At 35.2% G+C, this 16,442-nt stretch overlaps 1 protein-coding gene across 5 annotated transcripts in view; it reads left to right on the forward strand.

Moving 5' to 3' along the window:
- Positions 1 to 16,442, forward strand: part of LOC114343304 (nose resistant to fluoxetine protein 6-like) — a 175,635-nt gene that overhangs the window by 62,050 nt on the left and 97,143 nt on the right. For all 5 annotated transcript variants that reach the window (XM_050649803.1, XM_050649800.1, XM_028294114.2 and 2 more), the window contains exon 4: positions 9,122 to 9,195. In XM_050649803.1, the coding sequence (XP_050505760.1) occupies positions 9,122 to 9,195 (74 nt within the window). The remainder of the gene's footprint in view (positions 1 to 9,121; positions 9,196 to 16,442) is intronic.

A 16,442-nucleotide genomic window follows, 5' to 3' on the forward strand; every position in this document is an offset into this window, starting at 1 on the left:
GTGGGTCAAAGCATTGTATAAGTGGTCCGTTAAGGAAACATCAGTTGAAAATGCTAATTAAAGCATGGATGTTTAAACTATTTTAATATTATGCCCTAGGTAACATCAGAGCTGTGGTGTGACTTGATTACATGGTGAAAGTCTGGTAGCAAATGACACAAATTTTCTTGCACACTTCTTTGACTCTGCGGTGTTGCTTCCCACCCTGATGTTTGTAAAAATGTTGTTAAATAGTCTACTGCTTCCTCTACCTCTTAATCTTCTTTTATCCTAAAATCTAGTCTAATATTTGTATTTACAGAATTTTGGAAAATATCCCAGTTTGTTTCTTTAGTTTACAGTTTGGGTGGTAATCTTCTCCATATTATGTGTGGGCTTAAAGCTATTATTATTATGCTGTGGTCTGATGTTAAATCGAAGTTTGACTCTATTGCACTATGGATGTCAGATATTCCTTTTTTACAGCAAAATCTATCAAATCTGGGATTTTGTTGGGGTCCGTAGTCCAGTATGTGGGTTCTCCTGTTGATAAATATCTTAAGTTATTTTGTTGAATAGTATTCATTAATACTCGACCTTTAGGCGTTATTAATCTGGAACCCCATGTGGTGTGTTTGGCGTTCCAGTCTCCTGCTACTATGAATTTGGATCCAAGAGTTTGTATAAAATCATGATACTATTCGCTTGAAATGGGATGTCTAGGTGGGCTGTAGATAGATGCTACACTGAGAGAGGTACTTGTTTCGAGTTTAATGATTGCTGCTTGGATTTTTTCCGTGATGTACGGTTGGACTGCATAGTGTTTAATTTTTGATTTAATAATAACGGCAGAACCTGCATGTGCTCCTCCGTCTGGATGGTTTGCGTAGTACACAGTATAGTAAGGTATCTAAGTAACCGTTCTTTCTGTGGCATCGCTTTCAGATATTAAGGGAATGTCTATATTCATTTTTAAAAATAGTGATCCATGCATTAGGCATGGAGGAGGTAACAAATACCAGGAAAAATAACAACATAATCTGGAGCAATGAACTTGAACAACAGAAACAAATAAAACAACAGAAATATCATAAATGGTTAAAATCACAAAACGCATATGATAAAACCCAATACCGCCAAGAATTAATCAAATATAAAAAAATTTTAACAAAAAATGAGAACAATACCTGGGAACAGAGATGTAGGGAAGTGGAATGCCATCTAGGTGGAAGCAGATCCTCAGAAGCTTGGAGATTTATTCGAAATCTAAGAAATGAAAACATAAATAATACAAACCTTCAAATGATTGATTTAAAAAAATGGAAAACGCACTACAAAGAAGAACTTCAAGAAAATAGACAGGAATACATAAATACATCACCAAAACACTACAATTTAAATGGTCAAGTCGTAGAATTAAATGACAAATTCGTTGAGAGAATGATTAAATCACTAAAAAATAAAAAAGCATGTGGTCCAAAAGGAATCCCAGCGGAACTTATAAAAAGTGGAACTACAAAATTGATCAAAGTAATAACCATAATTATCAACAACTACACAAATGGAGAAAACATAACAGAAAATTGGAAAACAGGATGGAAAACCCCAATACACAAAAAGGGCAACAAGGAAGACTGCCAGAACTATCGCTGTATTACTGTAACCAGCACCTTTAGCAGATTATATGGGAAAACTCTAAAAACTCAAATAGAAAAAAAAATATGCACTTTTAGAGATCGAAAAAGAAGCAGGATTCCGAGCTGGAAGATCCTGTATCGACCACATCTTCACGATCAACCAACTCAACGAAAAAAAGTAGCCAGAGACAGAGAAATACATCTACTATTTGTCGATCTAACTATGGCATATGATACCCTACCACTTTGTAAATTATGACATGTCCTGGAAAAATCCCCTATTAATATAACTTTAATATAAGCAGTGCAAAAATTCTATAACCATATCCAAGCAAACATAAAAATCAACAGCAGATTATCGAATAGATTCATGGTGAATAAGGGACTACGACAGGGATGCAGCTTATCGTCAACACTGTTTAAAATCTCTATAAATGAGCTCTTGAATAAGTGGCTGAAATCGTGTTCTGGAATGGGACTACAGCTAGACGACGACTCAACACTATACACACTGCATTTTGCTGACGATCAGGTGGTGATTGCCCAGGATAAAGATGATCTAATATTTATGACAAACCGGCTGTTTGGAGAATACAAAAAATGGGCCCTATACATTAATATAAATTAAACCAAATATATGTGTATAGGAGGACAGGAAAGTGAGTTACGACTAGAGGATGATATGGTTATCGAACCAAGCTCTGATTATGTATACCTTGGAACGAGAATCCAACAAAGTGGAAGGAGGGAATTCGAAATAGAGGAAAGAATTATGAAAGGAAAGAAGGTAATAGGAGCTTTGAAATCACTAATTTGGTCAAAAACCATATCAAAAGAAAAGAAAACACAGCTTTATAATAGCATCTTTAAAAGCGTGGTACTGTATGGACATGAAACCTGGCAACTGATTAAGCGAACAGAACAGAAGTTACTCGCACTGGAAATGGACTTCTGGCGAAGATCGGCCTGCATCTCCAGACTCTCTAATATAACGATTGAACGGGTACGAGATATTATGAATAGAAAAACAAACATAATTGAAGAAGTTCAACAAAAACAACTTTGTTGGTATGGCTATGTACAAAGAATGGAGGAGCATCGACTCCCAAAGCTAATAATGGAATGGCAACCCCCGGAAAGAAGGAAAAGGGGTAGACCGAAAACAACCTGGATAAGTGGAATCCAGAAAGCCATGTCTGAGAGAGATCTCGAGATCTCCGACCAAGAGATTGGACAGATCGACGCGGCTGGAGAATAGGAACCAGAAGGCCCAGGACGCTATAAACCGGTGTTATATATATATATATATATATATATATATATATATATTTACAGGGTGAGTTTTTAGTGTGGGATCGGTCGATAACTCCATTATGGTATAAAATATCGAGAAAAGTTATTTCAAAAAAATGTTGGCAATGATATTCTCCACGCTTGGAAAATATGTCCATTTCTACAGGGTGATCAGTAACTGCGTGGTATATCAAACATATAATTTTTAAATTTGACACCCTATTTTTTCATATTTATATTCCCCTCATAATTCTTGTTCATATAATATATGGTTTTACATTACTATACAGAGTATTTAACAAGTTATGACCATTTTTATTTCGAAATCACTATGAGATTAACACGCTGTATACAAAGAAGTAATTCGTAGACAATAATTTGTTTTATGTAATAAGATAAAAAATATGCTGTAGTTTTTAAATCAAGTCCAATTCACATCATTGACGAATATTTGTATACAGGGTGAACTACAAAACCAAATTACGATTTTCTCTCTGTTTTTAAATGGATCACCCTATATTTTGTTTTTCAAAATTGTTGTATTTAATATACTCTTTAATTTTTATATAGCATTCCCTATAGCTAAACTGATTACTTTCCGAGATATTTTTAGTTTTCTTCAAATTTCGAGAATACATTCAATTTTTCTAGTAGAAATAAGTTAGTATTGAGTGATAATTAAACAAAATTATTTTTATTAGATAAATAACTAACACAAAATATAAACCATGCATATATGCAGTGAATATACCAATAAATGTGATACTAAGAAATTATCATATTTCCCTAATATACAAGAATCGTAAAATTCCTACAAAAAAACTTTGTATTGTATATAATAATATAACAAGATTATTTTTATTCAATAAATAACTTACATGAAACATAAACTAAAACAATATACAACTGATGTAACAGTTTTTAGATTGGTATATCAACAGCATTCTAAGCCAAGAATTTTTTAGTAGAACATTCATTTTTATAAGCACTTTTAAACTACAAAACTAAATTACGATTTTCTCAATTTTTTTTAATAGATCACCCTATATATTTTTTTAAATATTGTATTTATGATACTCCTTCATTTTTATATAGCATCTCCTATACCTAAACTTATTAGTTTCTGAGATATTTTTAGTTTTCTTCACTTGCGGGGATACATTCAATTCTTATAAATAGAAATAACTTAACAAATAAGTATTATGTAATAATATAACAAATACTTTCATTCAATAAATAACTAACAAAAAAATAATAAACCATAACAAAATTTAATGAATGTACCAATTAATGTGATGTTAAGGATATAAGTCTAAATTAAATGTTGAAAATGACCACTTTCAACGTCTATGCAATTTTGTAACTGATATTCAAATGACCGAGCCACATTTCTAATATTTTTGTAAGTCAATATTATTAAAAGCTTCTTTTATTCCATTTTTCATATCATCAAGCGTTGTTGGATGCCTCTGGTATACAAGGTTTTTTATATAGCCCCACTTGAAAAAAATCAATTTTGGAAGAACTGGAGCACCGTCGTATAAAAACCTCAACCGTCAAAAAATGTGGACCAATCACACAATCTCTAACAATATCACCTTAAACATTTATAGATCACCTAGTTTGAGTGTTAACAAAGTACGGATTTCTTGATGCATATTAATGAAATTTAATATGAAAATTATATTACTATTAATAACTGCGGGTCACAATCTGCAATTAGAAATGTGTTACTAAAAACTTCTTGGCTTAGAATGCTGTTGATATAATAATCTATAAACTATTAAATTAGTTGTATATTATTTTGATTTATGTTTTGTGTGAGTTGTTTATTAAATAAAAATAATCTTGTAATTTTATTATACACAAGATACCTATATTTTTTTTTGTAGGAATTGTATAATTCTTGTATATTAGGGAAATATGATCATTCTTTAATATCACATTTATTGATACATTCATTGCATATTGCTATGGTTTATATTTTGTGTTAGTTATTTATTGAATAAAAATAATTTTGTTTAATTATCATTCAATGCCAACTTATTTCTACTAGAAAAATTGAATGTATTCCCGAAAGTTGAAGAAAACTAAAAATATCTCCGGAAGTAATAAGTTTAGATATAGGGAATGCTATATAAAAATGAAAGAGTATAAAAATACAGTATTTCTGAAAAATAAAATATAGGGTGATCCATTTAAAAAAATAGAGAAAATCGTAATTTGGTTTTGTAGTTCACCCTGTATACAAACATTCGTCAATGATTTCAATTGGACTTAATTTAAAAACTACAGTATATTGTTTATCTTACTACATAAAGCAAATTATTGTCTATGAATTACTTCCTTATATACAGGGTGTTAATCTCATAGGGATTTCGAAATAAAAATGGTCATAACTTGTTAAATACTCTGTATAGTAATGCAAAACCCTATATTATATGAACAAGAATTATAAGGGGAATATAAATATGAAAAAATATATAGGGTGTCCCATTTAAAAAATTATATGTTTGACATACCACGCTGTTATTATCACCCTGTAGAAATGGACATATTTTCCAAGCATGGAGAATATTATTGCCTACATTTTTTCTAAATAACTTTTTTCGATATTCTATACCGTAATGGAATTATCGATCGATCCCGCATTAAAAACTCACCCTGTATATATAAAAATAGTGATATTTCTAGTATATGGTTTGAAATGCCATTAGCATTCCACGACGCAATTCGTAACGACTTTGTCATTATTTTGTTACTTTGTTAATGACTGTGGTTAACATGGTTAAAATCATGCTATTTTGGTTTAAGAGTTGAGAGAACATATTTTTGAATTCGTTTAGGAAATTTGATAGTTGATCTGCTAATTCATTGTTATTTCTCTTGTCTTCATTTATGTTTCTAATGACAGCATCTCTATAACTGATCCTATTGAAATTATGGCTATGTATATACATTGGCAGTATTGACAGGATTTTGAGTGGTGATTTGTTTTGATTTGTCATTGTATCTGGCATTTAGTAGTTCACAATAAACAGAACATCCTCTATAATTAGAAGGATGATCTCCGTTGCAATGAGTGCAAATTGATGGCGTGCTTTTGGTTTCTTGCAATCCTTTGTGTTGTGTGATCCAGCGCATTTTACGCAATTATATGGTTTTGCACAATACGTTTTAGTGTGGCCATATTCTTGGCATCGTGTACATTGTGATATATTTCTTTTAATTCTCAGTGGTTCCACCCTTATTTTACAATGTTGCATATACTGCAGTTCAAATATTTCCTTGTTGTTCGTTTGAGGCTCGAGGTCGACAAAAAATAAAGGCAATGGTTCATGGCTCAATCTGTGTCTGACATTTGTAACGTTCCTTACTTTGTGACGCTTTTTCTGGATTTCCGCTTTTATTTCATCTATCGGAAAAGAATGATGTAGGTCTCGAATAACTGCCCTATAGCCTCTCTCTTCCTTAGGTTGATATGTATGGTGGACGATGTTTTCTTCTCGTAAGTGGTGTATTAGTTTTCTGTAGGATTAGGTGTCTTTGGGAAAATTTTTATTGTATTGTTTGTTAAGGTTTTATTATAGTAAGTCTCCTTTTGTACTGCTTGCGCTAAACTATCTATCATTTTGCTATAGTTATTCACGCCATATATAAAAATTGGAGGGGGGTTTCAGTTTGGTGGACTTTTATTCGTATCATTTACAGAAGTGGAAGTGACTGGAACCTATTTGAGAGTGTAACTGGATGTTCATTTTCTTTTGAAGTTGGACTTTTAAACCTTCTTCTTTTTGTTCTGATCGTTTGCCATGGGTTTGTTCAGATTTTGAGACTCTTCATATTCTTCATCTGACATCAAATCATCTTAACTCTGTGTTTCTGTATTGTTATTAAAGTTTAAGTTGGTCTGTTACGTAACTGTTGGCTGTATCTGATATTGTTCTTGACAATTATTTTCAATAGGTATCATTTGGATTACTATTCGTTGATTTGAGGATGATGATGGAGCTTGAATATCTATTTGACTTACTTGGTAGTACGGATGCATTAGGTTTGTAGTCTCGTTCTGCATTACAGTTGGACACTGCTCTGTAGCATACCGAAAACCATTTGATCCTGGTCCGTTCCCTGTTGGAAATATTTTCACAACTTAGAACTCATTTCTGTTTTACTTTGAACCTATCTTATTTAATGAAAGCAATGCACAGAAATTAATTACCCGTTTCTTATCGTTGGATAATAGGAAACAAATATAACCACAGCAAACCTTTCTTTTCTTTCGAAAAATATTAAAATTTAATATATTTCGGGAGAATCGTTATAATATGTCAAATTAGCACTATCTAAAAAAAAACTATATAAAACGTATTTCAGCTCGAGTGGCATTTATCTTTATAGTTTGTCACCGCTCAATACAAGACGTATTTTATAGCTTGAAACATTTTTCTACCAGAAAATCACACTGTTTGTCTATCGACGGAATGACATCTGTAGTTGAACCAGTGTATCAGTACCATTTTAAGGTCATAGGCGCAAAATGTCGCATGTCAGAAAGTTCAGTGTGTTCTAAATGTATTAATGTTTTTCGAATCCTAAGAAAACTAATAATATAAGTATTTTTGTAAAATTTAAACGCAGACTAAAAGATTACATTATTACCGAAGTAATGAAAACTTTTTTAATGTTTACAGGCGTGAAAAAAATTTAGTGTGACTTTCAAATATCTTATTAAAAAAAAACTTTTTGGTTACGCTAAGGGTCTTTCGGCCCTCGGTAATAATAGAATCTTTCATTCTGCGTTTAACCCTTAAGTACTAACATCTTAAATCGATGGCGTAAACACTAACTAACCGCCTGACAGACGGGTTTAACATTTTACTGGTTATTTTTTATTTGTTAAATATTTTAATGCAAAAAAATATTTCGATGACTTACTGAAATTATTACTTATCTAAACAGCACAGTAATTGATCTAGTTTTTCTGTATTTATTAAAATAAAAAACATTACAACAAGAATGGAAGGATTGTGTGTGTGACTTTTTATTCCTGAAAAGAAGTGTGACAAAAATGAAACAAATTAAAGAATCTTGATAAAAATTTATAATCGAGTTAAGAAAAGAGTAATAAACATGAAAATAGAATAGTTTTTAAAAAATATTAAAACAAAAAAAGAACTGACAGGCACTAAAACTTGTACAGTGTAGCAGTGGTATTCTTTTTCTCATGATCATCTTTCAGTGCGTCACAGTTTTTCTATTTCTCTCTAACGCATTAAATTGTATGTGACAGAAAAAAAGGCACGTCTCTGAATACTTTGGTAATTATTCTAGTTCGGTGATTATTCTAGTTGTCGATAGATGGCGCCATAATCAAAAAAGAATTATTTATTAAATAAAATAATAATATTATCAATATAATCTGTACAATTTATAAGACTATACAAATGAAAGAAAATACCATTTTATAAATGCAATAGACACAATTGATTTGGTTTTATTCCAAATTGAAAATAAAACTGTCAGATTTAACTAAAATGTCACGTTAGAATAAATGTCATAAATGTGTATTATCACGGACTTACCTTTTTTTCTATAATTTGTGAAGCACTGAAAAATGTTCATGAAAAGGAGAATAGTCAGTGGCAACATTTTCATCACAAATTGATCCCACTTCGCTTATGTCGTCTTCTACCTCATCAAGTCATTTCAAAAGGGTTTCCTCATAGCCTTTATCCCCTTATTTGAACTTTTTGACGTACTAGGGCACATTACGTTTAATGACTAACTGGGCACAAACACTAACACCCCGTCTATTAGACGGAAATCACACTTTGAGTCTAAATATCTTTCGAATAACAACCTGCCGCAAATTGCCGAATTCAATACTACTAAATAACAACCCAACTTGAAAAGTCATAAACGGGTGACCCTCAAAATTTTCTAGGAAGGGAAATATCCCACGTTCAACAAGCGATGCTGTCTGAGAGACGGTGTGTTAGTACTTAAGGGTTAAATTTTTTCAAAAATGCTTGTTAGTTTTATCTGGGTTCTAAAAAAATGAATACATTTAAAACACATTGAACATTTTGACAGACCACATTTTGCACCTATGCCCTTAAGTATAAACTTGATCTTTTTGTAAAAGTTATTTTTGTAAAAAAATGTTAAATTATTTGTCTTTATGTACCTGCATCTATGTATATTTTTAGGGTTGTGGTGGTTTTTTACAATATATTGTTAATGTTCGCCACGTATAAAGAAAAAAGCTATGAGAAGGAAAAAGGTGAGTGTACTTAATTAGTTCTTATAGTGGTGACTATGTTTGAGAATTTAACTAACTATCTAACAAATGGGAGTTATTGATTTTCTTGTGCAGGTAGTTGTTTTAGGATGTTACCATAATTATTATAATCGAAGATTTTAACGTTAAGGCTAAAGCCACACGGGCCATAATTTACGGCGCCGTAAGAGCAGCAAAACTGACGAGGCATTGGTTGACTAACTCCTATTTCATCTACAATTGTTGGAGAAGTTAGTCAACCAATGGGTTTACTGTTCTTACGGCGCCGTAAATTATCGCCCGTGTGGTAGTGATGTTGAAAAAGTAACTATTCTTTACAAAGTACTCGTTACTTACGAATACCAAGAGTAACGATTACTATACTTCTTCTTCTTCAGTGCCTTATCCGGTCCGGATGTTGGCGATCATCAATGCTATCATTGTTTTGTTGACTGCTCTGCGAAACAGCTCCGCGGAGGTTATCCCAAACCACTGTCGGAGGTTTTTCAACCACGAGATACGACGGCGTCCCGGTCCTCTCCTGCCAAATACTTTGCCCTGCATGACGAGTTGAAGAACTCGATATTTTTCTTCGTTCCGCATCACGTGGCCAAGGTACTCAAGCTTACGTTGTTTTACTAAATTAAGCACTTCTTTTTCTTTTGTCATGCGCTGTAGGACCTCAATGTTGGTGACATAGTCCACATAAGATATTTTTAGTATCCTCTTGTAGATCCACATCTCGAAGGCTTCAATCCGCTTTTCAGTGGCTTGCGTCAGTGTCCAGGCTTCAACTCCATACAGTAGCACTGGAAGAACGTAGCACCTCACTATCCGCATCTTGGTTCCCAAACTGAGATCACTGCAGCACAGCAAGGATCTCAGCTTGATAAATGTAGACCGTGCCGTTTCAATTCTGGATCTAATCTCTTGAGCGTGGTCCCATTGTGAGTTGAGGGTTGTTCCGAGGTAAGTGAATCTGTCGACTCTCTGGATCTCTTCGCTATCTGTTATTAGTGCCCCAGGATCTAAATTTACATGGCTGACAACCATGAATTTAGTTTTCTTAATATTAAGGTTCAGTCCGTATGTTAGGTTCACAGTTCTCACACGGTCTAGTAAGGCCTGTAGATCATTTAGGCTGGTTGCTAGTAATACAGTGTCATCGGCGTAGCGGATATTATTGATGTATTCACCGTTCACTCGGATCCCCATCTCTAGGTTTGTGAGGGCTTCAGTAAAAATTTCCTCAGAGTATATATTGAAAAGAGTCGGCGAAAGCACACAGCAATGCTTTACTCCTCGCATGATCTTCACTTGGTCGGTCAACTGGTCTTCAACCTTGACTTGAGCACGCTGGTTCCAGTATAAATTCATGATGATCCGAATGTCCTTCTCATCTAATCCTACTCTTTGTAGGGCGGTGACAATCTTCTGGTGCTGGCAACGGTCAAATGCCTTGGCGTAGTCAATAAAACAAGCATAGACATCACAACCAACATCACGGCATCTCTGAAGTAGAACTTGTAAGGTGAAAAGTGCCTCACGTGTACCCATGGAATCGCGGAATCCAAATTGCATTTCACCGACATTTCCCTCGCATTTCTTGTAAATTCTGGCATGTATGATTTTAAGAAAAATCTTAAGTGCATGACTCATAAGGCTGATAGTCCGGAAATCTTCGCACGTTTTCGCGGACCGTTTTTTTGGCATTGTTACAAACGTTGACAATAGCCATTCCTCTGGGATATTACCTGAATCGTATATGGCGTTGAACAGTTCAGTTAACTCCTTCGTGCTTACTTCACTCATCACCTTAATAAGTTCGACGGGTATTTCGTCCGGACCTGTGGCTTTACCATTCTTAGACTGTTTTAAAGCCACTTTCACCTCGCTTTCTAGTATTGACGGCCCTGGCATGCAATTTATTTCTGGAAGGTTGCCTCGGTAGTCCCAGAAGAGTTCTTCGATGTACATTTTCCTGGTCACCAGCTTCTCCTTAACTGTCGTCGCTAGGTTCCCGTCTTTGTTTATGAGGAGGTGTGTGTTTCTCCTCTTGTATTGACCAGTGGCTTCTCGAATTTTTCGGTGAATATTTATATGATCGTGTTTCACCTGGAGCTCCTCGATTAATTTACATTTTTCTTGCATCCATGTCTACTTGGCTCTTCGTATTTCTTTTTTAATTGTTTGGTTGATTTCTTGGTATTTTTTCGCGTCCCTGTTCTTCATTAATCTCCTTTGATCCATCATCTGCAGAATGTTATCAGTCATCCATTCTTTATTTTTTACTCTTGTTTTCTTTCCCAGATGTTCTTTTCCCGCATTCAGCACGACGTCTTTGATATAACTCCATTTCTGTTCTACACTCTGTTCTTGTTGTTTAGCGGTTTCTAGTTTTACTCTCATTACATCTCTTACGTTCTGACGAACTACGGGGTCTTTTAGAGTGTCATAATCCAGGTTCTGTTTAGGTTTACTTTTGATGAGTTTCTTTAGTTTGAGTTCTACCTGGCCCACTAATGGGTTGGGGTCCGATGAGACGTCGGCTCCTGGGTAGGTCTTCATCGAAGTCAAGCTGTTCTTGAACCTTTTGTTAATGAGAATAAAGTCTATCTGGTTTCTGATGATATTGTCGGCTTTATCTGCAGGTGATTTCCATGTGTAAAGTCGTTTCGGTGGAGGTCTAAACCACGTGTTAGCAATAGTAAAATCTTCTTCCCGGCAAAATTTGATAAGTCGGTCTCCCCTTTCGTTTTTCTCGCCTAAGCCGTGTTGTCCGACAATGTCTTCTATTCTGTTTTTACCCACTTTGGCATTGAAATCACCCATTATGATGGTAAGCTCGTTCTTCTTGGTATGAACGATGGTAGAACTCCTCGATGTCCTCCTCTGGCTTTTCTGATGTTGGATCGTAGATTTGAATGATGTTGGTATTAACTGGCCTGCTTTGCAGCTTCATGAGAATGACTCTATCAGAGAGAGGTAGCACGCTGATCACAGCCCCAGCAATATTTTTGCTCAGAATTACGCCTACGCCATTTCAGTGATGTGGTTCATCGTTTCCCGCATAATATACTATATGCTCATCTACACAGCACTGTCCCGAGCCTGGCCATCTCATCTCGCTGAATCCCATCACGTCGATATTTAATCTTTTCATTTCTTGAATGGTGTTGTGTATTTTTCCCCCTTCAAACATACTTCGAACATTCCAAGTACAGAGTTTTTGAACGTTCCACATGCACATTTTTTCTCTATTAGTGTTTAAATATTGGTAAGGATTTCGTGGGTTGACGACCTGGGAAGCCTTACATATTCGTGTTCTTCCTCCCCTGCCGGATCTTGGTATCTGAAGTCCATGATCAGTATCTTCTCCAAATTGGTTTACATTAACCATGATAAATGAACTAGGGATTATTTATGGGGTGGTTTCCCGTTGCCTTCCCCATCGCAGTGTCACAGCCGCTTAACTCATAATGCGAATGGCGCCTGTGAGTATCTAGAGTTAAGCCTACAGGATTTTTTTACTTTCTTACAGCCTTAATCCAGTAATGACATTACTGCTGCCTAATGTCATATGCTCAGTTGATCCGCGGGTACTTATTTGGCAATGCCTTATTCGTACATGTCCTGCATATCTGCAGGAACTTTCCCTATCAGCCATTGGGTCGCGCCGTGTCGAGGTTGAGGACTTCCCCGCCTAGTCTGTCTTACGCAAAATACTGAAGGGCCCCTACTCAATTCAAAGCCCCTTCTCTACGCAAGTTGAGACCGGTCACGGTCTCAACCGTGACCGGTCTCAACCGTATAGTAATCAACGGATTACTATACAGAGAGGTAAATCGTTACTTTGATTACTTTGATTACTTTGATTACTCTGATTACTTCGTTACTTTGTACCAATCGTATCAGAGCGAGTACCTATTTTGATTTTGAGTATTGTATCTACTCGGTTGATATCGAAGTCGGACCGGTATTCCACGAGTGTTCGGTATCAAGTACAGTTAAATAAAATTTTATCTATGAAGGGCGAAGGCTATGAAGAGTTTTACAGGATTACAGGGCGCTGAGGAGTAGCTAAAACAGAGGGAGGTATATCATTTAACAAAGCATGCACCCAGAAACAGATGTCTATACGATTTGTCGAGGTAGATAATTCACAGAATTTCACAGATGTTAGTTCTTTTGAAAATAAAAATGCAACACATTAGATTTTAATAATAAATACACACTATTTTTATCAGGCCTAAACAAAATAGCTTAGATTGACCGGAAAATAATAATATGTAGAAATGATAATAATATTTGTAGACTATGATCATCAACTTTAATTTACATGTAGGTACGGCATTGTTTTTAATAGACCAGGGCATTTAACGCTAAAAACACAGGAATAAATCTATTTTTAAATATGGTAGGTACATAGAGACTTGCTACTTTTTGTATTGTATTTAGAATTAGGATGACGTCTGGAAAAAGGTCTACAACAAAAATAGTTGGAAATGCATTATTACATTTTAAAGTGTATAAAACGCATCGAAAAATGCATTGCTTTTTCTCATGAGCATTTTTCAGTGCGTCACAGTTTTTCGATTTCTTTCTAACGCATTAAATTGTATATGACAGAAAAAAAGGCACTTCGGTGATTACTTTGGTAATTATTCTAGTTCGGTGATTATTATAAACATGTTAAAATGAATATATTATTAAGGGCCAGATATTTTTATTTCGGGGTATTTGGGGTCACTGAACACGAATTTGCAATTAGAACCGACCTCCGAAGCACCTGGATGCTATGGTAGGTCATCTAGGGTTTCGAGGGTTTGTTTTTGGCACTTAATTGATGCAAACAGATTACTCGCGATAACTGATATTGTGGAGCAGCAATGACAGAACAATTCTTCTTCTTCTAAGGCACTACAGCCCAAATTGAGCCTTGGCCTCCTTTATTTTTTGCCTCCACCCTTGCCTGTCTGTGGCTGCTCTTCTCCATACGCGGACTCCTAAAATGGCTTGTGCGTCGCTGTTTACTGTGTCTTCCCAGCGCTTTCTTGGCTTCCCAACCGGTCTCTTTCCTTGCATTCTAGCATTCAGTGCTCGTTTTGGTAGCCTATCCTCTCCCATTCTTATCACATGTCCGGCCCATTGCAATCTTTGTAGTCTAATGAAGTCTGACAGGGGCGTTTCCTTATAAAGTTGATAAAGCTCGTTGTTGTATCGACTTCTGAAGATTCCGTTTTCCCTCACAGGTCCTAGTATTCTCCTAAGTACTTTCCTTTCGAATGTGTCGAGTTTGTTTTTGGATGTTTCTTTCAGCACCCAGACTTCACTGCCATAGCATGTTATTGGTCAAATTAAGGTTTTATAGATTCTCATCTTTGTATTTCGGTGGACACTTTTTGACCGAAATATATGGGAGAGGGCAAAATAAGCTCTGTTTGCCTGCGTTATTCTCTTCCTTATTTCTCCATCTTCTGATCCGTCGGCATATATTTCTACTCCCAGGTATGTAAACTTTTCAACCGTTTCAATGGCATCTTCATGTATAATGTTTTCTGGGACTATATTTCTTCTCGTCTGAGTCATTATTTTTGTTTTTTCTGTGTTAATTTCCAGACCTAGCATTTTTGTTTGTATTTTTAACTCTGCATATGTTTCCTGTGCTCCTGTTGATGTTCTACTCATAATATTAATATCATCAGCATAAGCGGCCAGTTGAACCGTTCGGTTGGTCAGTAGATTTCCTCGTCCAGTTTGCATTTGCCTAACCGCATACTCCAGTGCCAGGTTAAACAATGTTGGGGTCAGCCCATCTCCCTGTTTTAGTCCCTGCGAAATGTTAAAAAAGTCTGTCCGGTGGTTTTGTATTCGTACACATGCCTGAGTTTCATCCATTGTGGCTTTAATGAGTCTTATTAACTTGTGTGGTATTGCCAATTCAGCCAATATATAGTATAGTTTGTTCCTTTTGACTGAGTCGTATGCCTGTTTGAAGTCTACAAACACGTTGTGAACATCAATATCGTGTTCCCATGCTTTGCTCAAGATCTGTTTTACTATGTACAGCATATAAAGTCCTCACGTATATTATAAACCAGCGGCTCCAACCACTAGCAGGAAATATTATTGGAGAGTACCAGACGGGCTTCCGACGGGGAAGATCGACACTGGACAGAACAATTACATATCATTTAATTTCTATCCATTAAATAGATCGGTGAAGGTCGTTATATCGGATCTTATACTTATACGAAATACTGAGAAATGCGATTCTCGATATGATTACCGGTACTCAAATACAAGAGTAATCATAGTAATCAAAGTCTCCTACTAATACTAATACAAAATATGTACGAGAAATGCAATTATCGATATGATTACCCGTAAATACTCAAATACAAAAGTAACAAAGTAATCAAAGTAACGAATACTTTAAACGATTAATTTATACAAAAGTAACGATTTGTAATGAATACTCGAAAGTAACTATATCAACATCACTACCGGTGGCCTTTCACTTAGGGTGGGGAAAATAAGTAGAACAACGGAGAGGACGATAAGGTCTGTGCAACAGAAACGAAAGGGATGGCAGGCTTATCGAATTTTACTAAAACAATAATTTCGTTATAGCTAATACATTGTTCAAAATGTTAAACAGAATGCTACATACTTGGAAATAAAGTCAATATCAGATCAAAAATGAAACTAAATTATATCTGCAAAATCATATGCAAGTACCAACATAGGATCAGATCACAACCCAATGGTGACAAAAATTAGGCACAAAATAAAAATAATAAAAAAATTCGGACTGTAAAATTTTGGGCAGCTCGCCATGACAGGTCAAACGTTATCCCTATTGGACTAAATTTATCCAGTATATAAGTGGAGAATTTGATTTTCCACCGGCGACCCATGTGCCACTGAAAATTCACGGTATTGTGTTTATACGTTTTCCTTTATGCTCTACTATTTAACACATACCCTGCCAGCTGGTTTACTGTAAAGAGGCCGAAATCATTAGACCGATAGCAGTAGACCGAAAAGTATAGATTCGATAGATTTTCGACAGCTATTCGATAGATTTTTCAAAAACATTGAATTGTGTATCTGATGTTCATTTCGCGAAATATCGCGGGATTCGTATTTAAAATTTTAAATTAATCCCCCAACCCTCTCCGTGGGAAGTCGTGTTTAGTATCATTCGATAGATTTTTGAAAAATATTGAGCAAGTACTTTTTAGTTT

Source organism: Diabrotica virgifera, chromosome 4, assembly GCF_917563875.1.
Source record: "Diabrotica virgifera virgifera chromosome 4, PGI_DIABVI_V3a".
In the NCBI taxonomy this organism is placed as follows: domain Eukaryota; kingdom Metazoa; phylum Arthropoda; class Insecta; order Coleoptera; family Chrysomelidae; genus Diabrotica; species Diabrotica virgifera.